This window comes from Suncus etruscus, chromosome 3, assembly GCF_024139225.1.
Source record: "Suncus etruscus isolate mSunEtr1 chromosome 3, mSunEtr1.pri.cur, whole genome shotgun sequence".
NCBI classification, from domain to species: Eukaryota; Metazoa; Chordata; class Mammalia; order Eulipotyphla; family Soricidae; genus Suncus; species Suncus etruscus.
Genome location: NC_064850.1, coordinates 36,560,118 through 36,584,706, shown reverse-complemented (window position 1 = coordinate 36,584,706; position 24,589 = coordinate 36,560,118). Strand labels below are relative to the sequence as shown.

General features: G+C 51.1%; 1 protein-coding gene across 1 annotated transcript in view; it reads right to left on the bottom strand.

The window, feature by feature from the left end:
• RIN3 (Ras and Rab interactor 3) overlaps positions 1-24,589 on the bottom strand; it is a 65,497-nt gene that overhangs the window by 19,001 nt on the left and 21,907 nt on the right. Inside the window, exons 6-9 of the mRNA XM_049770728.1 lie at positions 10,855-10,927; positions 10,043-10,134; positions 3,535-5,094; positions 2,092-2,400 (exon numbers count right to left, since the gene is read on the bottom strand). Of these exons, the coding sequence (XP_049626685.1) occupies positions 2,092-2,400; positions 3,535-5,094; positions 10,043-10,134; positions 10,855-10,927 (2,034 nt within the window). The remainder of the gene's footprint in view (positions 1-2,091; positions 2,401-3,534; positions 5,095-10,042; positions 10,135-10,854; positions 10,928-24,589) is intronic.

The window sequence follows — 24,589 nt, the reverse complement described above, 5'->3', positions numbered from 1 at the left end:
GTGCCAGGGATGGAACTAGTGTTGGCTTCAAGCAAGGAAAATTTCTTAACCCTTGGGTGATGTCTCATTGTCCTGATTTTGTTTGTTTGTTTTTCTGGTTTTGGGGCCACACTTAGTGGTGCTAGGGGTTACTCCTGACTCTGTGCTCATAAATTACTCCTGGCAGGCTCTGGAGACCATATGGGATGCCAGGGATAAAACCCAGGTCAGTCACGTGCAAGGCAAACGCTCTACCCGATATGCTATCCCTCCAGCCCCTGTCCCCTGGTTTTGTTTAGGGCCACATTTAGTAATGCTTGGGTGTTTGGCTCTGTGTTTGTGGGTCATTCCTGGTGGTGCTTGGGAGATCATACCATGCTGGGAATTAAAGTTGGGCCTTGTGCATGTAAAGTACGCACTTAGCCCATTGAGTGTTATCTCTCTATCTCTGTTTATCTCTCTATATGTGTCTCTCTCTCTCTCACTCACTCTCTCTCCTCTCACTCTCTCTCCCTCCCTGCCTCCTCACATAATAAATTTGATTCTAGGTCCATTACAACTCTCCTTCCACTATTATTCCCAAGGCTTCCCTAGACACTTCCCTTGGTTGCTTACTGCACAAGGTATCCAGTGGGAGAAATGACATCCTACTGTTCCTTCAGGGATGTGGACATTGAGGTAAATGGTGCCTGTATCTGACTACACAGGGGTGAACTGATCCAGACTGTACTCCAGAAGGCCCTTTCTTACAGCATTACTCCTTTGAGGGAGTAGGACTCTGAAGTACTTTCCATCAGGAGATCATCTAACCCTCGCTACCGAAGCTCCAGCAGGTCCTATGACTTGGGTTACAATGGCTCCAGCTCCTACAAGTCGAGCCCCAGCAACCTTTGTGGGCTTGGCTTGTTCTCTTGTATTTCTGCTGCCTTGAGCACAGCCTGGGTAAAGCTGAGGGGACATGTGACCCAGCAACCCTTTGTAGATCCTTCAGCAGCTGACCCCAGCCTAGAGCAAGGCCTAGCCAACTCAGCTCTACGAAAGCAGACACTGGCTTTGGATCAGTCATGACTGCTGAACCAATTCTCTCCATCGGCCAACACAAGCTGCTCCTCTAATCAGTGCTCCTCTCCACTATTCACCCTTTATTGTTGTTATTTTGGGCCACACCTGGTGATGCTTAGGGATCACTTCTGGCTATGCACTCAGGAATAATTTCTGCCATTGTTTGGGGAAGCCATAAGAATATGCTAGGAATCAAATCTGGCTTGACCAAATGTCCTACCAGCTATACTATCTATACCAGCTATACTATCACTCGAACCCTCCATACTGTCCCTCTACAGAGACCAATGTTAAAGTCTCAGTGAGCCTATGCTTCTATCTAACAGGTCAATGCCAGGTCTCACCAGGGCTCAGTCTACTTTCACTATGCTGGCCTTTCTTCTCATTGATACTTGTGTCTACACAAATCACTGCTAAAGTCTACAGGACACCTATTCAAATCAACGTGGTTTAAGGCATCAGCAGGTTTCAGTGGCTCCCCTGTTCCTACCTCTCCCCAATCCACAAGCTGAAGGCTGAGCCCTCAGCCCCTTGGAATGTAACTCTGCTCAGAAATAGAGCCCTGGTGGATGCTTGGTGTTTATTCAAGATGAGGTCACTCTGTGGGGACATGGCGGATTCTGTAGAAAGGGGAAATGTGGCCACAGATGCGCAGGCAGAACCTGCCACTAAAAGGAGCTACAACACCAGGGTGTGCCTGGCTTGGTGAGGCCTGGAACTCCCCCTCCTGGGGCCAGTGATCTCGACCCCCTTGTTTCCAGTAAGACACTTTCCCACCAGTTTTCACCACTGATGTGCAGAACCACTGGAGGAACAAACACACACCTTTCACTCACTCACCCACAAAGCATAGTCTGCCTGTCTCCGATGGGTCCCTACTGAGTGGCCCTGCTATGGTATTTCATGCTGCCCGTGTCTACCATGCCAGCCCCAACTTACTCCATTCTGCCCAGAAAGACCTCAGAATTCAGAAAGGTTCCTCCAGTGCTTTCTCAGGATCCTTAGGGCCCCTTCCAAGATGGCTGCCTCGAGGGCCTGCCAAGCACCTACCTGGGTTTCCCAATGCCATGGAGTCATAGATGAGCTTGCAGGTCTTGAGCAAGGTGGAGATCTTCTTCTCTGGCGAGTAGGCCTTGTGCATGCTGGCAAACTTCTGCAGAATCTTCTCCATGACGGCCACCTCGGGTACACTGGTGGTGACGCCCAGATCAGTGGTGGTGGTGGCCAGAATGACCAGCTGGTTCTCCTTGAGCTGCTGCAGTGAGCGGTCCTTGGTGTGGATCTCACGAAGGCAGGCGTTGATGGCCTCCTGCAGTGGTTTCAGCACGCACTTGTACAAGGCTGACTCCACGATAGCCTCTGCAGGGCCAGACAGGCAGTTTACATTTGTCACAAGGCCTGTGCTCATGCCAGCCCATGCCATCCTGACCCTAGCAGGGGTCTCAAACTCGTAGCCCGCGGGCCACAAACAGCCCTCCGTACAACATTTTGTGGCCCTGCCCTAGAGGAGTCTTTTTTTGTTTTGTTTTGTTTTAGTTGTTTGGGTCACACCCCCCAATGTTCAAGGCTTACTACTGACTTTGCAATCAAGGATCACCCTGTCTTTGCCTCCTGTGGCCCGCAGGTAAATTGAGTTTGAGACCCCTGCCCTAGAGGAAGTGCTCATGCCCTGTAAGGTCTAGCAACTCTCATGGCATTGCCCACTCTCCATGACCCTTGTGGACACCATTGGCCTGGAGCTGGGTAGTGTGACACCATGCAGCTGGGCAGAGAAGAGGAGTGGGGAGGAGAAGGGAGGAGAGGAGGAGAGAGGAGGGAGAGGAGAAGAGGGGAGAGGACAGGAGAAAGGGGACAGGAGAGGAAGGGAAGGAAAGGGAGGAGAGAGGAGAGAGAAGAGAGAGGAGGTGAGAGAAGAGAGAGGAGTGGAAGAGAGAGGAGGGAGAGGACTCGCCGACTTGAGTCCACTGGATGTCATGTTTTATGTGTGTGTATGATGTCTAGCTGGCATCGGGTATAGGCTTGGGGGAGCCCTTGGTGTTATGGACCCATAAAGGGGAGGTGCCAAGTCCTACTTGGAGGCACCCAAGGAGGAGTCCTGCCCATCTGCCTCTGTTTCCCCAGCACTCCTCACCCCATCTTCCTTTCAAACCCCATATCTAGAGCTCTTGCAATCAGACCTAGAGGTGGTGTCCCTCCTGCCTCCATGATTCCAACTTCAGTCTGACCTATTGTATCAGTTTCCTCCTCTAAAGAACAAGAAGATGGTGGTCTTCTCTGAAGGGCCACCAGCTCTGCTGCTCTGAGCAACTTTACCTGCTAGCCCTACTCTGTGACCTCTCCCTTGGGGGTCTTCACCTCCAGATAAAGCTGGCCTAGTTCCTCCCACACTCTAAGTATCAACCCCAGGGTGCAGAGTTTGTGAATCCTGGGTTGAAGTGCCAAGCGTTGGCGAGTCCTGCCTCCACCTGCTCCTGGTCCACCCTCGGCACTCACCCAGCTCCTCGTCGGCATGCAGTGTGGGGTCGACCAGCACCTTGAGCTCGGTGCTCTGCAGCAGGTAGCTCTTGAGCTGTGTCATCATGGTGCGAATCTCCTGCAGCAGCTCGGTGCTGGAGGTCTGGTGCGCCATCATTTCAAGGCTGTATACCTTGTAGTCCTGCACCAAACTACCAAAGTAGGATGCCTTGTCCTGCGCCAGCTCCACCACCTTCTTGTAGAGCTTACGGTTGGTGGACAGCAGCGAGCGGAAGACGCTGCTGAAGCTGGCAAAGCTGAGCCGGTGGCGGGCCTTGCCCAGGATCATCGAGGATTTCTTGCGCACACAGGCACCACTTAGCTGCTCCAGCTCCTCTTCGGTGCTGGAGGTCGAGTACGAGTCCTGGTCAGTGGTGGCACAGGCAGGTGCCCCCAAGCTGTCCACCAGGGAGGCCAGAGAGCCCTTAAACTCTGGTGCGCTCTGGGGTCGGGTGCTGGCCGGGGCTGGAACGCTTCGCCGAGTTCCAGCAGGCGAGGAGGCCGGGCACAGCCCTTCTTGGGGCATCTCCTTGGGGTTCCTTTCTGTGCTCTGTGCTCCAAGTTCGGCGTTCTCCAGGGGACTCGGGAGAACAGAGACCAGCTGCCGTGAGATGCGTTTCTTCCTGGGGGGCGGGATGGGGGGCTGCCGGGGTTTCTGGGGCTGCTGGGGAATGCTGTCCAGAGGGTTCATCAGGGCTGTGTCCTCCTGGCCCTGCTCTGTGGTCCTCAGAGGCTCATCCCCAGCACCTGTTAGAGGAGGCAGACGGAGCAGGGGTGTCCCTGGCATGTCCCCCTCTGTGGTCATCCCTTGCTCCTCTTTCCTTGCACTCTGGTCTCCCAGGGGGACCCTCTCAGAGAAGCGGCGCCGGGGAGGAGCAGCAGGAGGACTCTTCTTGGCCGGGGTTGGAGGGGCAGAGGAAGGCTGCCGGGTGCTGGGCTCTGGCTTGGTGTCTTCCTCCCTGAGGGGGCCCAGGCCTGTAACAGGGCGTGGAAGCCACTCATAGGTCGTCATGGGTGGTTGGCTTGGATGGTCGGGAAGTCCCGGGGCCTGGGGTGCAAGGCGAGGGGCAGGATCTGGAGGGGCCGGAGGAGGCAACGTGAACAGAGCAGCAGCCCCCGGGGGGGAAATGGGCTGAGGACAGTCTTGGGGCCCGGTAGAGGCAGGAACAGGAGGCGGAGGTGGCCTTGCTGGGCCAGGGGACTGTAGAAGAGGTGGAGGGGGAGGCGGTGCCCTGCGGCGTGGAGCCCACTTTGAGGCAGGTGAGGTAGCTTCAGGGGCCGCAGGCGACGGGCGTCCAGGGCAGTGTGCAGGGACCGGGGGTCCAGCGGGTAGGGTGCGGCTGCAGTCTTCCAGGAAGATGGGGTTCACAAACCACAGCCGGTCGTTTCCTACTGACAGCTCGATCTCACACGCACAGTTGGAGGAGCGGGCAGCAGGCCTGAGGCTGCAGTCGGGGGGTGCACCCGGGGCTGGGTCCCTGGGGGCTTCCAACAGCTTCCCACTTCCCCGGCGGAGGTTCAGCGAAGAGACCCAGAAGCCTGTGCAGACAAGAGCAGGAGAGATGAGCCCAGAGTGTGGTGCCCTGCTGGGCAGGCATTTGCCTGACAGCCCTAAGCAAGGGCTGCGCTATTTGCTCCAACCTGGACCGTTTCAAACCGCTACCACCACTTCCTTCTTTGGCATGGCCCACCCCTGCCTTCCTCCTCCTCCTCTCAGCCTTTTTCTTTTTTTTGGGCCACATCCAGTGAAGCTCAGGGATTACTCCTGGTTATGCGCTCAGAAATTGCTCCTGGCATGGGGACCATATGCGATGCCAAGGATAGAACTGAAGTCCGCCCTGGGTCAGCTGCGTGCAAGGCAATGTCCAATGGCTATCACTCCAGCCCCAACTCTCAGCCTCTTGGCTCTGTCTCTGACAAAGAGAACCCTGCCAGTGAAGGGCAGCAATGGCCCAGGTGGGGGTGACTGCCAGCCAGGCAGAGCTCCTGCCACTGACCAGCTGTGTACTCCGGGACAGGTCAGCTGACCTCTCTGACCTTTTTAGTTCTTTCTAGAATGGAGAGACCAGGGGCATTGAGCTGGATGAATAGCACAGCTGTTATGGATCATGGCTAATGTGTTCAGACCTGACCCTCCGAGGGGTCATCACTGTTTACTGCATGACTGTTTACATGACTGTTTACTGTTTGGAGCTCAGAGAGTAGGGTGTTAGGTATGGGGGCAGCGCCCAGGTTTGTGCTGGGTCATCATAGCTGAAAGGGCATTGGGAGGACTGATGCAGACCCTGGGGGCAGTGGCTCGGGACCCTCAAAATGTTTGTTGGCAGGCCTAGTCATACTCAGCTCTCTTGCCAACAGCCCCCACTTAAAGTTTTTGCCGCTTAGGAGGGTTAGCAGCATGAACATGACCCAAAGGGCCACCCAGAACCAAGACAGGCTGGCACAGCTGAGCCTGGAGGGCCGTTGTTTCTTCTTCCAGAAGGGCTGGCTTGCAGCTCCTGGCCTAAGTAGTTCCCCTGACTGCAGAATAAACATAGAGACAAAGAGATCAGGGGACCTGGACGCAAGGCCTGGACTGGGCACAGACCTGCATGTGGCTACTGGGCCTGTGTGCTCACCACTGCCACCTCGATTCTAACCCCAGATTTCCACATTTCCTCTCTTGATAGCTTCAGCCTGAGCTACACCCCAGATGCAGCTAAGAGGCTTTGACGTGGAAAGAGGCACCACCTCATGAGGCATGGTGAGTCAAGGGCTGAGCCCTGGCTTTGGATACAGAGCCAGGTCTGGCTGTGACAATGATAAATGCTCTCAGGATGACCACCAGCTGCTGTGCCTATAACTGTCCTTAGCCTGGAGACCAGCAGGGGGTCCCCTCCTTCCTTGGGGCCAGGGAGCTCCATTGCCCGGCCCTGCTTTTTTTTCTGGGACAGCAACTGACCCCTGCCATAAGCTTTTTTGGGTCTGATGGATGCTCTACCCATTGGTTACCTGGCAAATTCAGGTGAAAGGTCACTTGTGTGTGGGAGGGGTCTTCCCTGGCCCTGGCTCCCCCTCTTTTCATCACTGGCTCTGGTGCCCTCATACTTGGTGGGATCTGGGGGTTCTAGTTCTTTGATTCTATAGGCTTCCCCACGGACCCCGTGATAGAACTTCTAGAAAGCAGCAACAGGCCTGTTCCATTCATCCCTCGGGCATCTCTGGAACTTTAGACAGTGCTTGGCAGCATCTGGGTAGTTTAGGGTCGATGAAAGTCAACCCGGGGTGGATGAGGAAATGGTGGAGAGAAAAATGGATGATTCGGTAACAGATGCAAAGAACATCTAGGGCAGAGGTGCTCAACAGGCTGGACCATTTGTTTTGTATGCAGGAGCCGTGGGTTCTGGACTCGACAAGGATGGTCCCAAGAGCACCAATAGGAAAGACTTCAAATGTCAAGTCAGAGAAACCCCTGAGCTCCACAGGGTGTGGTCCCAAACTCCTAAATCAATTACCTCCCATGTGAATTCTGGCAGGAGTAGATCAGATTTTGAATTCAGAGAAAGGAGCCTGGGGAACTCGGAACCATTTTGTTTCCCCCCAGTGTTTGGGTCACAGCCGGTCATGCTCAGGGCTTTACTCCTGGCTCTGTGCTCAGGAATCACTCCTAGTGATGCTCATGGGTCCATATGGGGTGCCAGGGATTGACACTGGCTGGCCACGTAAAAGGTGTACTATGGCTCTAGTCCCTGAACCACTATTTGGACTCCAAACAGAGCAGGCCAAGAAGTGGAGCCCCTCAGCCAATGGCACTAAGTCGGGGGTGGGGTCTGCAGCCTGTGGGGAACCACAGGAACCATACTGGGGGTGAACTTCTTAAAAAAAATAGGAAGGGAAGTAGGCAAACTTTCTCTCCATCACGGCAGGCTGGCCAACAAGCGGAACTGCCTTGCAATCTCTTAGGTGCAGTATTATGGGCCCCTAGTCTCTGCATGCTGTGGCACGAAGTGGAGTCCACTGTTGATATATCCAGGGTCCCCAAATATCTCCCAAATTGAGAGACTAACTCCCCTTCTCAGGGAGACCTTGGCAATAATCGTCTGCAATAAATGATCCAAACAAAGAGGTTTTGGGGGACAAAAGGTTTGGCCAAAAGAGCCTAATCCTCCCTGGTTTGATTTCTCTCCACCAAAAATGTGTCCCCCCCCTTTTATTTGTCTCTTCTCCCCCTTAAATCCTCTCTGTCCAACTGCCTCTCTCCAACTGTCTCTGTCCAAGTGCCTCTGTCCAACTGTCTCCTTTGGCCTCCCCTCTAATTTCCTTTATTTCTAAATACAAAATAAATACAATACCTAAAATAAATACAAAATACTCTACAATGCCACTTTACCATGCTGGAGTTTCCCCAAGTTTGCACACAGCCTTCCATCCTGGCACTTCTGGGAGTAAGACCCATTAACCCATCCCGACCCCCTCAACTCCTGAGTGAGATGGGTGCTTCTGGCTGCTCATCCGCAACTTAGAGGCTCAGTGGGGAACAAAGACACAGAAATGGATCTGTCCTAGGTCTGAGTCCGTGATATGGGGGGAATTCCAACTGTTGGGGAACCTCGAAAGAACCCAGAGAGGAGAGGCACTTGGGTCCAGGTTTCCCAACTCAGTGACTGTTAGTCACTCAGATTGGAGAGTGTAATGAATTCCTAGGAACTAGCAAAGTGCCCTTTGTGGGCTAAGAAAAAGCGAACCAAATGCCCCTTTAGCGCTGTGGAGAGAAGTTAGGTGGGAGGGCTGGTGTTCAGAGCTCTGGTGGGATTGTGGAAGCTACACCCCAGGGCACTAGTGAGGGGATCCAATGTTGATTTGCATCTATGCAAGGGTCTCACAAAAGTTGGTGCTTTAGACTAGAGTTTCTACTTGGTGTGAATAAAACAGGAGCCCACACAGACAGCCCTGGTTTCCCTAATTGAAAACACTGCCCTGGGAACTCTCTGCAGATGGGCCCTAGGCTGGGGCTCATGGCCCAGCACCTGACTTGTATGTATTTGAGCTCTTTATTTTTTGTTTTTGGGCCACACCCATTGGTGCGCAGGGGTTACTCCTGGTTCTGCACTCAGGAATCACATTTTTTGTTTGTTTGTTTGCCACACTCAGTGACACTCAGGGGTTACTCTTGGCTATGTGCTCAGAAATCGCTCCTAGCTTGGGGACCATATGGGACGCTGGGGGATCCAACTGCAGTCTGTCCTAGGTTAGCGCGTGCAAGGTATACGTCCTACTGCCTGCACCACCGCTCTGGCTCCAGAAATCACTCTTGGTGGTGCTTGGGGACCATATGGGATGTTGGAAACTGAACCTGGGTCAGCCACATGCAAGGCAAGTGCCCTACCCACTGTACTATCTCTCTGGTCCCTGTGTGTAAGTTCTTGAATTTGGCCTTTGGCTCCACCCACAGGTCAGATGCGATCCCTAGTTCTTCTAAGGTTAGTTTCCTTGGATCAGCACTGGTTGAGCGCCCAGGCACCCACCCTTGTGTGAGTGAATGCCAGGACCGACTGGTGTGCAGCCCCCAGAACCATGGCCCCCATACCAGTGAGGAATGTCAGAGATAAAAATTCATACAGAGCAGTAGTAGCCGACACTGGGCAGAGAAGGGTAACATCCAACGGCACGGAGGGCAGCTGTGGCTAATCTAAGGGTACCTGCTTGAAATGATTCCTAGCACACCCCATCCTGCCCCTCAAAGGGTTAAAATTCCTGTGATGGAGAAAATAAAACCAGGTCTTCTTTTTTTTCACTCAGGGATTACTCCTGGAAGGTTTGGGGGACCATTATAATGGGTCTAGGGTTTGGTGAGTTGTGAGTTGTGGGGTGTGGTTGTAGTATGTGTGGGACGAACTTTGGGGTACAGTGTGATGTAGGAAGTTGTGTGGTGTGGGGTGGTGTGTAAGGAGTGAGCTGAGGGGTGCAGCATATGAGGAATGAGTTTTGGGGTGCGATGCAGGGCCTGTTCTCAGCTTGCGCTATGTGTTCTCCTACTCTGGTGAGCTCTGGGGTTTTTCAGAGGACCCAGAATTTCTGCCCTTCTCTCCAGACTCAGATCCTGCCCAGGTCTGGCTCCTCCAATGGCTGCCCCCATGTCACTGTGAGGCTGTTCTAGTCCCGGTTCTGATTCTGTCTAGGTGCCTCTAGAGAGCCGCCTCCTTCCTCTCAATGCCTCCTCTTTGCCTTTTTCTGCACCCTCAAAGGGTCCGGGGGTAGCATAGGGTCGTGCCAAGCGGTGGTGGGTGGTCAGGACAGGTAAAGCAGGTGGGGGCAACCCCTGTTCTAGAAACACCTTGTGGCCTGGCCCTCTGATTGTGGGTCAGCCCTCTGACAGGCTCCTCAGATGCGATAGAACAGCATGAACGGTGGATGCAAACCCTGAGGCAGGCCCCTCAAAGATAGGGGGCATCTTTTAGGAGCCAGGACAGGTTGTGGTCCCCATTTCCTGCAGGCTCCATAAACTTACCCAGGCCCAGGTTGCAGATGGTCTCCAGCTCTGCACAGCTGCTGGCTCCCAGGATGGCTGCAGGCAGCCTCAGGGGAAAGGGCAGTAAGTCTCTGCAAAACACAGAGGTCAGGGAGTCCTGCTCAGAGCCCCCACACTCTCACAAACTATGTCTCAGCTCAGGATATCCAGGGAGGGGCCAGAGATGTGGAGTCCCACCCCATCTCCTGACCCATGGAAACCCAGGTAGCTCTGGGGGAAAGTCAGTGAATGGGGAGTCAAAGAGCAAAGACACCCCAGAGTTCCACCCCTCCCGAGACAATCCCAGGGGCACACAGCCCCTGCCTGCCCCGTGGGGGGGGGGTCAGTGTCCTGCAGATCAAGCCCTGGCATGGCCGCTCACCTCCTCACAGTTCCCCGGGACTGACTGTGACAATGACTGCTGTGGCTGTGACAGCAAAGGCAACCATAGCCAAGGCTGAGAAGCAGAAGAGCCCATTCAGGGTGAGCCCACCCAGAACTAGTCGTGGAGTCTCACCCAGTCTCCCGGGGGTGACCCCAGTTCCTGCCACCCTGCAGAAGTTCCTCTAAGACCCAACATAGGCAGGTACTGCCACTGAAATCCACAAGCCTGAGGTGCTTGGGGAGTAAACTGGGGTGACAGGTCTTCGTGGGAACAGGTAGTGGAAGTGGATGGAGAGTCCTTGCATGGCTGCCAAGGCCAAAATGGGAGCTGCCCCGTCTCTGCATCTCTCGGGCTGCAGCCCTCTCTATGGGGGTTTTCCGGTGCTCTCTCATTTGTGGGGGCTCTAGCCTAAGGGTCAGACACTCACCTACTGACACAGTAGAAGGCGATCAGCCTGAAGATGTCCTCAAACACGAGAACTGAGCCTTCCAGGTACAGAACTGGGGAGAGATGGGGCAACGCTGAGTGAGGCCCATGGTAGGGAGGAGATCTCCACCCCCCAGTGCCCGGCCTGCCCACGCAGCAGTGGGGATAGCGGACTGGAACCTCCGTGTCCACCCACCATGACAGCAGAATAACATAGAAGAATCCGGAAGTGAGAGTAGAAGGCCACAATGGGTCCAGCTGACCTTGCTGGGAAGCCCCCTTTACTTCATTGCTCCAGGAGCACAACAGGAAACAGTGGATTTTGGTTAGAGTTCTATGCAGGGTTCCCCCAGTCTCCTCACTGCCACACTCAGCCTAGCTCTTCTTTTTGCCTTTTTTTTTTAGTTTGTTCATTTGGGGGCCTCACCTAGCTCTGCTAGGGTTCACTCCTGGTGGGACTCGAGGGACCATATGGAGTGCTGGGGAATTGAACCTAGGTTGGCTGCATGTAAGGCAAGTTGCCTTTCCTGCTGTACTCTCACTTTCTTCTTTAAAAAATTATCTGTTTAGGTCAGAGAGATAGTACAGATAGAATGCCTTGCATTCAGGAGAACTGGATTTGATCCCTTGCATCCCATATGGCTCCATATGGTCTCCGGAGATCCACTAGGAGTAATCCCTTAGTGTAGAGTCAGGAGTCAGCCCTGAGCACTGCTGCATGTGACCCTAAAACAGTAACAATAATGATTTTTTTGTTTGATATTTTGTTTTTGGACTACATCTGGTGGTGCTCAGGAAATACTCTTGGTTCTGCACTCAGGAATTTCTCCTGGCAGTGCTCAGGGACCATATGGGATGCTGGAGATCGAACCCAGGTCAGCACATGCATGGCAAGTGCCTTACCCAATGATTGACTCCACAATAACAAATTTTTTTTGAGTGGGGCATACACAGCAGTGCTCAGGGTTACTCTTGCCCTGTGCTCAGAAACTGCTCCTGGCAGGTTCAGGGATGCCAGGGATTGAGCCCTGGTCAGCAGTGTGCAAGGAAAATGCCCTGTGTCTGTGCTATCACTCTGGCCTGCAATAACAAATTTTTATTTGATTTTTTGGGCCACACCTAGCGGTGCTCAGAGCTGACTCCTGGCAGTGCTCAGGACACTGTTTTATGCTGGAAATGCAACTGGGGTCAGCCATATGTAAGGCAAGCACCTCCAAGCTCTGTCATATCTCTCTGCACTGTGCCTTTGAATTTGAGACTTTGTGCTCAGGAAATGAGACACTGCTCAGCCCAATGATACTGGGGCCACCAGGGCCAATGCCCAGCAGTGCTGGGGACCACTGAGATCCCCATAGAAGACATGCCATTTGAGCTGTTGAGTTGTTTCCTCAGCCCGTTGAGCCATTTCCTCAACCTTTGAGCTCTTTCCTCAGCCCCAAAATTTTTAGAATTAGTTTTTTAAAATTAGGCTTTAGTTTTTTGTTTGTTTGTTTGTTTGTTTGTTTGGGTTTTTTTGGCCATAACCAGTGGTGCTCAAGGGTTACTCCTGGCTCTGCAATCAGGAATCACTCTTGGCAAGCTTGGAGGACCATATGGGATGCTGAGGATCAAACCCAGATCAGCTATATGCAAGGCAAATGCCTTACATGCTGTCCTATAGCTCAGTAGGTAAAAAACAGCAGTTTTAATTAATTTTTTAAACAATAGGTTACAAGGTTTACAACAGTGTTAGCATTTATAGTATTGATGTACAAAGTATTGATGCAAATATTAAGCATGCGTGTATATACTATACACACACACACACACACACACACACACACACACACACACGCACGCACGCACGCACAAAAGAAGTGCCCAATGCTTCCACCCCATGCCATTGTCATCCCTTATTCACTTTTCTTTCCCCAACCAGCTTGAGAATCTGTTTTATAATCCAAGGCCAAGAGTTTGCCACTTTTATATACCATCTAGTTCCTTGTTTTGTTTTTCTGTGTGCAACAAAGGAGTGAGATCATCTGGTATTTATTCTCCCTCTGACTTTGTTCACTTTCCAGATCCAAGCCCACTGCAGCAAACTGCAAGATTTCATCTTTCCATAGAACTGCAGTCTTCCAGTGTGTGTATGTATAAAGTTACTCTATATCCATTCATCTGTCATGAGACATTTGTATTATTTCTATAACCTGATTCTTGTGGCTAAACAGTGGACTATGGATGTGCCTGCATCTTTTCAAATTAATGTCTTTGTGTTTAGGAAGGGTCAATGTCAAGAAATGGAATTTCTGTATCATAAGAGAGTTCTAGTCTTAATTTTTTGATTGTTTTTTGAGCCACACTCGGTGACACTCTGGGGTTACTCCTGGCTTTGTGCTCAGAAATCGCTCCTGGCTTGGGAGACCATATGGAACGCTGTCCATCTAGGGGTCAGAATTTCCTTTCTGGGGGCTGGAGAGATAGCATGGAGGTAGGGCATTTGCCTTGCATGCAGAAGGATGGTGGTTTAAATCCCAGCATCCCATATGGTCCCCTGAGCCTGCCTGGAGCGATTTTTGAGCATAGAGCCAGGAATAACCCCTAAGCGCTGCGGGTGTGACCCAACGCCCCCCAAAAAGAATACCCTTTCTGCATGAACTATAGCAGCCCAATGCCACCCCTACACCTTCCAACAGAAAGGGCCCAGTTCTGCAACTTATCAAACTTCCAAGTCACCATATTTGTTTATTAGATATATAAATCCTGGACCATGCAGCCACACATGGCCATGCAACACCTCAATACATTATGGTAGTGTCAGCCCAGTAATATCACAAGAAATCTGATAGGAAAGTTTCATAAAAATCTACCAAGCTTAGTGTATCATAAATGGAAAATGCAATGTCTTAAAACTATTTAAAATTGGCAAAACAAAAAAATCTACCATGTTCAATGAGGCCTAAACAGTAACACAGAATACTCAATTAGCACCAACCACAAGCCAATAAGTCCTTAGACACTGATTTGTGTAACAGCATGATGAGATAACAATTTTATTATTATTATTATTACTATTATTATTATATTGGTTTTTGGGTCATACCCGGCAGCGCTCAGGGGTTACTCCTGGCTCTGTACTCAGAAATCGCTCCTGGCAGGCTCAGGGAACCATATGGGATGCTGGGATTCGAACCACCGTCCTTCTGCATGCAAGGCAAATGCCCCACTTCTATGCTATCTCTCCGGCTCAGAGATAACAACAAGTTTAAATAATTTAAATAAGTATTGATCTAAGTTTTGATTCCATTTGATTTTGTTTTGTAACAAACAATGTGAAGTAAATTTGTGCTTGCATAGAGGCAGTCTGGGCTGGTGGGTGGGAAACTGGGGACACTAGTGAAAGGAAGGTCACGCTAATGGCGGGATTGGTGTTGGGAGTATTTAATGCCTGAAACAACTGTATTATGAACAACTTGATAAATCACAGTGTTATAAATAAAAAAAAGTAGGAAAAATAGATATGTTCGAAGTTTGGCACACAGACTTCTGGCACAGCTTGATGTCTATCTGCTGGTCACATTGCATGAACGTAAAAACGTAACAGGATAGACTGCTGTTTGGTGAGTTACACACACACACACACACACACACACACACACACACACACACACACACACACACAGAAACACACAGACACGAAGAACCAAGTCGACGACGGGGGATCACACGTGCCCTTTGTGACCAGCACGGCAGCTCCATAGCGCCACCTAGTGCTGGCATTTGGTGCAGGACTGAAAGACCTGGCGGTTGGGTCCAAAGACCCAAAATAGATAAATCACCCCTTCGGCAAATGGGGACCAATGTCGTCCCCCCCCCCCCCCGACACAATAAATCCTTTACAGGAGAAGTGTGATGCACTCAAAGAACCTGGCCTGATTCCCAGATAAAAGTCATCAACAAGTAGTTTTCCTCAGAAGACAAAGTTTTCTGCAGAACAGGGAGGAAATCTTTAAAACATAGTTGACCAGTGTCCTGTGCTGCCTTCATCATCATCATCATCATCATCATCATCATCATCATCATCATCATCATTATCCTTATTGTTATTTTGGTTTGGGGGCTACATTCTGCAGCCTGTGGACAACTGGCTCTGTGCACCTTCTGGTATTTGGGGAATCATGTGGTGGTGGGGATCAAACAAGGCTTCCTGCATACAAAGCAGCCCGCTTTTTTTGGGTGAAGGCACACCTGGCAGTATTCAGGGCTTACTCCTGGTTCTGCACTCAGAAATTACTCCTGATAGACTCACAGGACTACATGGGATGACAGGGATCAAACTGGGGTCATCCACGTGCAAGGTAATCACCCTTCCTGCTGTGCTATTGCTCTGGTCCACAAAGCAGCCCTCTGAGCCATCTTCAGCCTCTGTACTTCCTCTGGGCTTATTCTTACCTGCCTCTGCTTCCTGCAGGGACCAGAACTCATGACCGGGCAGCTGATCATAAGGACCCAAATGACATGGAAACTGTGAAGCCACAAGGTTCATGTTGGTTTCTACAGGGTCCCTTTGTCCTTGAGGCATCCCTGTGACCAGTCAGGAGCAGAGTCAGAAGCCCAGGGTTCAGGCTCAAGCCATTCTCTGCTCCTCTGAGCAACAGGATAAAGCTTCCAAAACTGATCACTCTGGTGAATGTGCGTGAGCACATACATGTGTGTATGCCATTGTGCAGTGCTTGGCTTTTTGCCAAGCAAAATTACATGTGGTTACTGTAATCAATGCCACCATCCATAGTGCCATGTGTCCTCATCACATGGGCTCCTTTATTTCTCATTAAAACAGCCAGCAGGGGCCGGAGAGATAGCATGGAGGTAAGGCATTTGCTTTTTATGCAGAAGTTCGGTGGTTCGAATCCTGGAATCCCAGGATCCCTGTGCCTGCCAGGGGCGATTTCTAAGCACAGAGCTAGAAGTAACCCTTGAGCACTGCCAGGTGTGACCCAAAAACCAAAACAAACAAACAAACAAAAACAACAAAACAAAACTAGCCAGCAGGGTGGGGTTGGAGCTATAGCACAGCAAGTAGGCCCTTTAGGCCTTACACACGGCCAACCCAGGTTCAATTCCCAGTATCCCAAAGAGTCCCATGAGCCCACCAGGGGTGATTCCTGAGCACAGAGCCAGGAGTAACCCTTGAGCACTACTGGCTGTACCCCCCCAAACAAACAAAAATAATAAACAAACAAAAAAAAACCAGCTAACTGGAGCCTGAAGAAGTAGTACAATAGGAAGGGCATTTGCCTTGCACATGGCCCGCAAGGGTTAGATCCCCAGCATCCCATATGGTTCCCCGAGCACCGCCAGTTGTATAAGTCCTGAGTGCAGGAGTAAGCACTGAGCATTGTCAGAAAGCACCCCCCCCCCCAAAAAAAAAAAAGCCACCAGGACTATATCTGGTGTTGTTGGGAAGGCATGTAGCCCTAGGGATAAAACTCAGAGGACTTTATACACTAGGCATGAACCACTGCCCAGGCTCTCTGCTTCCCTTTACAGAAGTCTGGAATAAAAGGATACTTAGCTTCTACCTCTCTCTCTCTCCCCAACGGGGCTACAGTGGGGGAATCCCTTAAGAGCAACTGACCCAGCTGATCCAACATGGTCACTTAGATGGGACCAGGAAGTTCGCACCCTCTTTCTTTAAAGTGGCTTCAGATTGCCAGGCAGGTATCTGTGAGGAATAAAGAAGAGCATGACTACTGGGAAACCTGGGGAGAGAGTTTCGGAGGCAGGGGAGGGCTGCAGCAACCCGGTTGCTCAGGCCCTTAGACCATTCCAAAAGTCTCATTCCACCTCCCCCACACCCCCAATATAAAAACGACATTTCTTGGGCCAGAGAGCCAGCCTTGGGCCTGAGCCATAGCACAATGTAGGGTAAGGCTTTTGCCTTGCACACGGCTGACCCAGGTTCAATCCCCAGCATCCCATATGGTCCCCCGAGTGTGTCAGGAGTGATTTCTGAATGCAGATCCAGGAGAAACCCCTGAGTGCCTTTGGGTGTGGCACCTCCCAAAATAAAGCTCCTCCTGCTCCTGCCTTGCTCCCGCCAGGCTGGGGTTTGACACTTCCATCCCCCATAAAAGACATCAAAGAAATAAAAGCCCACTTTTCTTGCTCTCAGGGGTGGAATTGGGCAGGATTGCCAGTTCTCTGGAGACTGGGGAGCACTGCGGATCCAGGTGCAAACTGGGTTCCTGTCTCCCAGCAAACATGGGAGGATGGTCCTCTTTGCCTGCAGGGGGCGCACCAGCCCCATATAAGTGACCGTGCAGCCCAGGGAACAGTCTCTGGCTGCCAAAGAACTGATTTGCTTTCCAAGCACGCAAGGGGGCGATGTGTGCAAGTGCTCCCAAGGCCAGACGGATCCAAGGTTCGAGCCTGCCCCGGGAGGCCACAGCCCAGTAAGCAGTATGCAAGGGACTCATGTCCGCTCACCACTTTCTGTCCGGTGTAGATGGGGAACAGGGGTGTCCCAAGTGTTTATGAGTCCCAAGTGCTTATGACTATTCTCAGCCCATTGGGGCAGGGTCCGAGGATACTGGTCCATAGTCTTGGATATTTCCCAGGTCACTCTGGCAGTGCTGAGGAGCCTCTAAAACTACACCTAGCAATGCTTGGGGGATCATGTGGTGCTGAGGGTCAAACTGAGATGGACCATATATAAAAGGCTATATATATATGTATATAACCCCTGTACTATCTCTCTAGCCCCAGGAATATTTTATTTTTAGGTGGCCACACCTGGCAGCACTCAGAAGTTCCTCCTCTCAGGCTCAGGGAACCATATGGAATGCAAGGGAATGAACCTGGGCCAGCCACGTGAAAGGCAAAGGCCCAATCCACTGTGCCATCACTCTGGCCCTCATTATTTCTTTTTCTGTGTTCAGGAATCATGCATGGCAGGCTGGGGAGACTATATAGGGTTCTAGGTATCGATCCCTGGTCAGCTGCACATAAGATAAACCCTACCCACTGAATAATCTCTCTTGTCCTGTACCATAGTTTCTTTATCCAGCCCAGCGAAAAGGCCCCAGACCATAAAAACCGCCTGTGGGGAAATTGGAGAGAGGGAGAGAGTGGTGATCAGAATTAAATCCTAATTCCAGAAGCCAACCCTGGGAAGCACTAACCTTCCCCTGAGCCCATCTACTTCCCCTGGGCCTCAATTTACCCATCTGCCCAGTGGAGGACTTGGATTCCCATTATGTTTAGGGCCCATCCATTGGCTTTCAGTACATATGTGAGGCCCAGTGAGGAACAGGGTGGGTGTCTAGGGCAAAGAAACTTGAGGTATGTTGCAGAACCCAGTGAAAAAGCTTTGCTGGGTGGGATATGAGGAGGGCTAGAGCTGGGCAGCACTAGTCTTGCCTACATGAGACTTTGGCCCTAGCTGACATGCTAGTCAGCGGCTCATTCACAGGAGATACTCAACAAAGAATGGCTTTTTTCATCCTGTTTCCTTAGTCACTCAACTGTGTTTCGCACATCTTTGATAAATATTTCATGTCAGAACTTTGTCCTCAAGGACCTGGTGTAGGAAGAGCATGGTAGGTCGGATCACTAAGAGACATGAGGCAGGAATCCAGAATCCACATATGGGACTCTGTCCATGGCAGGGTCCTCAGTGCCTACTATGGATGCTACATTCTGGGGGTTCCTGGGACAGAATCGTCTCTCTGGGTCTCCCCAAATGCAGAAGTTAAAGGGGAGCTTCAGACAGCTCTGTCCCTGTCCAATTCAACCTGCAAGAAAGGAACAAAGCAAGTCCTAGATCTCAGCCTGGCATCTGTTTCTCCTATGCCACTGCTATGAGATCTTGATCATCTTGATTATCCCTAATCAAAGCCATTGAGGCAGTCCTCTCATCCCCTCACTATTCACATTAGATTTTTGCTGTTTTTTTTCTTTTAATGTTTGGGCCACACCTAGCAGTGCTCACAGGTTACTACTCCTGGCTCTGCACTCAGGAATCACTCCTGGTGATACTTGAGGACCATTTGGGCTGCCAGGAATCGACCCTGAGTTGGGCCTGTGCAAGGCAATTGCTTTACCTGCTGTGCTATCTCTTCAGCCCCCAGCACTGGTTCTTAGTAATACACTTGATTGTTTTTGGTTTGGGGCCACATTAGGTGATATACAGGCTTTATTCCTGGCTCTTCTCTAAGGAGTCATTTCTGGCATGGCTTGGGGATCATATGCAGTGCCAGGGATCAAACTGGGATAAGCTGGTGCTTTTTAAAAATTATTTTATATTTGGGCCACACCCGGCGATGCTCAGGAGTTACTCCTGGCTATGTGCTCAGAAATTGCTCCTGGCTCAGGGGACCATATGGGATGCCGGGGGATCGAACCACAGTCCAGCCTAGGTTAGCCATGTGCAAGGCAAATGACATGCCGCTTTGCTAATCGCTCTGGCCCCTGGATAAGCTGGTATTTTATCCCCTGCACTCCAGTCTTTGGGCAGTGAACTTGGAACAGTTGTTCATAACAGTTGCCAAGGTGTCAGGCTCAGAGGGTGATTCTAAACTTCTTTCTATAACAGGATGATTTTTCTGCTTCACTCTGGCCACCCCACACCTTTTTCCCTTCAGTACCTGGTGAATGTACTTTGAATATGGATTCAACACAGCCAGGTCCAATCCCAGAAATCCCCGGGCACAAGTCCCTGCCAGGTGGAGGCCCTGCGGAAGAGGGGAGAAGGGCAGGCAGGAGAATTCCCCTGAAAACCCACCAAAGCTGGCACATAGTACTCAGTGTGTGGGGGCCAAAGGCCAGCTGAGATGCTCATTCAGAGTCACAGGGTTAGGGAAGTGGCACCCTCCCAGCACTACCCTGCACTGGGAACAATGACCTGGGAAAGGAACATTCCAGACAAGGAAGTTCTACCAGCAAGTTCCCTAAAAGTTTCCACTGTGAAAACCAAGAAGTAATCAGTACAACCAAACACGTAGCTGGAGCAGAGCGGCCAATGCAAACAAATTCTATTTGTGAAATCCCCATGGCCAGCCAGAGCAGGTGGGTGAAGGGAGCCATGGGGCGAGATGTGGTTCTATAGACATGTGTCTGATCTCTAACACAAACTCACATGCGCGTTCATGCGCGTGCGCACACACACACACACACACACACACACACAGTACAGGTCACATCTATGGAACTTTCGAGAAGGTTTCATCTCTGCTTCTTTACATAGTTAAGACAGAAAGGAGGGGCAGGAGCAAGCACAGAGTTGGTTTCTTGCATGTGGCCAACCCATGTTCCAGCCCATGTTGACATCCCATAAGATCCTCCGAGCACCATCAGGAATAATTACCAAGCCTAGAGTCAGGAGTAACTCCAAGCACCAGTGAGTGTGCCTCCCAAACAAAAAATAAAAAATGATTCTGCCAAGAGTGATTTCTGAGTGCAGAGCCAGGAGTAACCCCCAAGTGCTGCTGGGTGTGGCCCCTAAACCAACCAACCAACCAAAAATAAAAATAAAAAGGGCAGAAAGGAGAAGCTGGTAGTACAGGCATGAGAATGTGGCTTCTCGGGGTCACTGGGGCTGCCTGAACATTGGGCGACAGGCCTTCCCCTCTGTTCTGGGTGTTTGCAGCCTGGATCCTTCCCACAGCTTTTGCCTTCATCCCTTGCTGGCTGAACTCAGAGGGCCCTTCTAGGAAGCCTAGAGCCACTGAGTCATACATAGAGCAAGTTACTGGACCCAATGGGCCAGCAGCTGCCTTCCATCTCTATAGTAGTGTAGAGCACCAGACACTGTGCACTCCAGTGCTGGGGCTGCTCAGAGGCCCTTCTGGGAGGTGCACAAGACAGTTGTGTCAATGCATCTCCTGAAAAGTCTCCTTCTGAGCCTTGACTTTGGAGTCTGCACAGTGCACAGGGACACTGTGAGAACATGCACCTCGCTTGTTTCCCCTCCTGGCCCTCACCACCCCTGTTCCACAAAGCATCCTTCTCAGCACAGAATCTGAACTGACCACGATCTGGAGTGGAGCAGCCGCTGCAGTTTTGAGTGCTGGGGGTCAAGTAGGTTCAGGGGTCAAGTGCCTGTGTTAGGAGAGTGAAGCCCTGAGTTTAGTTTGTCAAAGCCTTTTGTAACTGCACCTCTACTATTTCAGCCGCGAAAACCTACAGGGCTCTGGGGTAGGGAGAGCTTTGCTGTTGGAGGCTGGTTGTTTGGAGAGTGTGAACACCTCTTCCTGGGGTCCTTGCCATTTTGCATTCCATTGGCTCCGACAGGGACCAGGTGGGACCTTGTGCTAAGCGGTCTCCAGCTATGTTTAGAGACTGCACAGTAGAGCCCTCCTCAACCTCTCTAGACTCAAGCTCCTCTCTCCTCCTCTGGTCCTTTTCCATCTGTACAGAGCTCTCTGACTCCTACTCCATACAGTGCCCTCCTATTCCATTCTCCTCCTCATCAGTCCCCCCGCCATGAAGTTATGAATGAAGTCTCCTTGTAGGAGTCCACAAGGCCCTTCCCACCTTCCTGCCATCTCTGATGTCTCATTCAAACTCCTCAGCCTTGACACAACTTCAAATTCTTTCTGATCCCCTCCCCTTTCTGGTCTCTGAGCCCGGATACAGGCTGGGTTCTCAAGGTGAATGCCTCTTCTCAATGCCTTTCTCTGGGCCTAAGGAGGCCTGGGTTTATCATACCCAACCCCCAGCAAAGGGGGAATCAGAATTGAGGATTCCCAAGGTCCACTCATCTATCCAGCCAGATGAAGGAGGTATGAGGGTGTTACTGTCCCCAAAACTCAACTCCATGCTCCCCCTCTGATATTTGTGTCTCTTTCAAGTCTTTTGAGTCTTTGATACATTTAATAAGACAGAGAACACATATATGGCCATGCTCTTGGCAATGCTTGTGGTTGCAGGGGTCACACCCAGTAGCACCATAGGGTGCCCCCTTGGAGTGGGGCCCCTGTGGAAGGCTTAGTTGCAGAACCGCAGCCCTGGATCTCTCCACATAATGCCTAAGGAAAAAGGGAAGGCTGAGAACAGTTCAGTACCACAGTGACCCAAAGGTTATTCCCAAACAAAAGAAGGAAGTTCACTCATGTCTGATGATGCAGTTCTGGGGTGAGTTTGGTCCACAACGAGGCGCTTTCCACGCTCCCCCCACCCCCACACTGCTCCCAGGGGCTGAGCTCAGTTTTCGAGGCTGGAAATGAAACGGGTAGAAACAGAAACAACCAGTAGTTGTGTTTTGAGCTCAAACCTGCCTGTACACTAACCAAGGTGAGAAAAGAATGAATCATCTAGGAGCTGGAGTGACAGCAGAGAAGGCAGGGCATTTGCCTTACACAGGGCCAACCTGGGTTTGATCCCTGGTATTTCAGACGGTCCCCTAGCCTACTAGGAGTAATTTCTGAGCACAGAGCCAGACGTAAATCCTGACTGCCACCGGGTGTGACCCAAAACAAACAAAAGAGAATGAATCATTTTCTAAGGGGTGTGCCCCCAAATGGGACAGCCTTTTGGAGGGAACTACACAGCATCCAGCTGCACTCTACATACTCCATGTAGGGTGCTCTTTCCCCCAGTACATCAGCATTGCAGCCTGCGATTCTCAGAGCCTGCATGGCACCAGGGAGTCCCTGGGACTCAATTCGTTTGGGTTCTTTCCCTGGCACCCAGTAGATCATTGAGATCAATCAGCTCAGTCATAGCCAAGCTACCTGGAGACAAGGTCAGAGCCCTCAGGGGAGCACTCAATCCTCTGACACCCCCAATTCCAGTTGCCCTCATCAAGCAAAGCTTGTCACTAAGGCTTGTGACTGAACAGTCAGGAATTCCAGCAACCCCCTTCGTGGGGTTTGGTTCATTGGCTAGAAGGACTCAGAGGAGGGGCTGGAGAGATAGCATGGAGGTAAGGCGTTTGCCTTTCATGCAAGAGGTCATCGGTTCGAATCCCAGCGTCCCATATGGTCCCCCGTGCCTGCCAGGAGCAATTTCTGAGCATGGAGCCAGGAGTAACCCTGAGCACTGCCGGGTGTGACCCAAAAACCACAAAAAAAAAAAAAAAAAAAAAAAAAGAAGGACTCAGAGGGAACTTGGCACTTCCTGAATCCTTCGTTGATTAGGAAAGAGTGAAAGTCATTCAGGAATGGTCAGAAGGGAGAGAATCGGGGTGTCACCTCCGGGGATGCCAATCTTTGGGTTTATCTGGAATTTTCATGCCACGCATATAAAGAATTAAATCCATATCGCCCTTATCACTTAGAAATTCCAAAGTGTTTGGAGCTTTGTTCTGGGAACAAAGATGTTCTGATCATCAGCCATGATCACCATGCTGCCAGGAGTGTCCTTAACCTAGTGACACGGCCCCATGACTCTACCCTTGCTCTGTGGCCCTCCGTGATCTGTGGTGTCAGTATTCATGTTTAACAGATGAAGTGGTAGCACAGCACACTTGTCCCATGTCTTAAGATCATAGGACTAAATCCCAAGGCTCTGGGGAAACTTCCAAAGAGTCATCTGGACCGGAAACAGAGCCCCTTCTGGGGAAACTTCCAGCTGGCCTGCTCTGCATATGTTTTTATTTGGGGGCCACACCAGGCAGTGCTCAGGACTCATACTCCTGGATCTGCACTCGGGAACCACTCCTGGTGGGGTTTGGAGGACCATCTGTGGTGACAGAAATGGAACCTGGTCAGCTGTGCGTCAGTAAGTGCCTTCTTTGCAATCTGTTTGGTCCCAGAATGCATTTTTTGCTTGGTTTTTTGGGAGGACACTCTCAGTTCTATCCTTGGGGTTCACTCCTGTGGTGTTTAGGGTGATAGAGAAGAGCCTGGGATTTTACCCTGGGCTGCTGCATGCAATGATTTTTTGGGTGGATGGGATTATCTGGTAATGCTTTGGGATTTATTCCTGGTTTTGTGCTCAAGGTTCACACCTGGTGGTGTTCAGAGGACCATATGTGGTGTTGAATTGGGTCAATCCCATGCAAATTCAGCATTCTACTTGCTGCTCTCTCTCTCTCTCTCTTTCTCTCTCTCTCTCTGTGTGTGTGTGTGTGTGTGTGTGTCTGTCTGTCTGTGTCTCTCTCTCAAACATTTTTGTTCAAATACCGGCTAAATGGGGTAGAGATATATTAAAACAGGTGGGGGGCACTTGTCTTGTGTTCAGCCAACCAGATTCAATCCCTGACATCCATATGATCCTCTGAGCCTGGCAGGAGTTATTTCTGAGTGCAGAATTGGGAGTCATCTCTGTGTACAGCCGGATGTGGCTCAAAAACCAAAAAAGAAAAAAAAAAAAAAAAAAAAAAAAAGAGTTCTCTCCTCCTGGAGGAAATAAGCACCCTCAGCTCCAGCACAGTTTTGGCTGAGCTGGCCAGTGGAGGGCTCCCTTTCCAAGCACCTCAAGCCTAAGCGCCTTTCCATGCCAGCTCCCTGTCATCCCACAGGCTGAGAGAATGAGGAGCAGCATGAGAGGAACCCCAACAGCCTCAGGGCTGCCTTCTAGTCAGAAGGCGGGGAGTGGATGGGGCTGCCCTGAAACCTCAACTGACCAACCAACCCAGTAGTCACTTCCTGCAGGAGTGAACCAGATCTCGCTATCACATACTTCTTGTTCCAGATAGGCCGCTGGCTCCTGTGTTTTCAGACCTCAGGAAAGGATCACTGTCCAGGTCACTGCTGGACTCACTGCCCGACCCACTGCTCTCAGGGCCTTTGTGGTCCAGATCTTGGACAAAC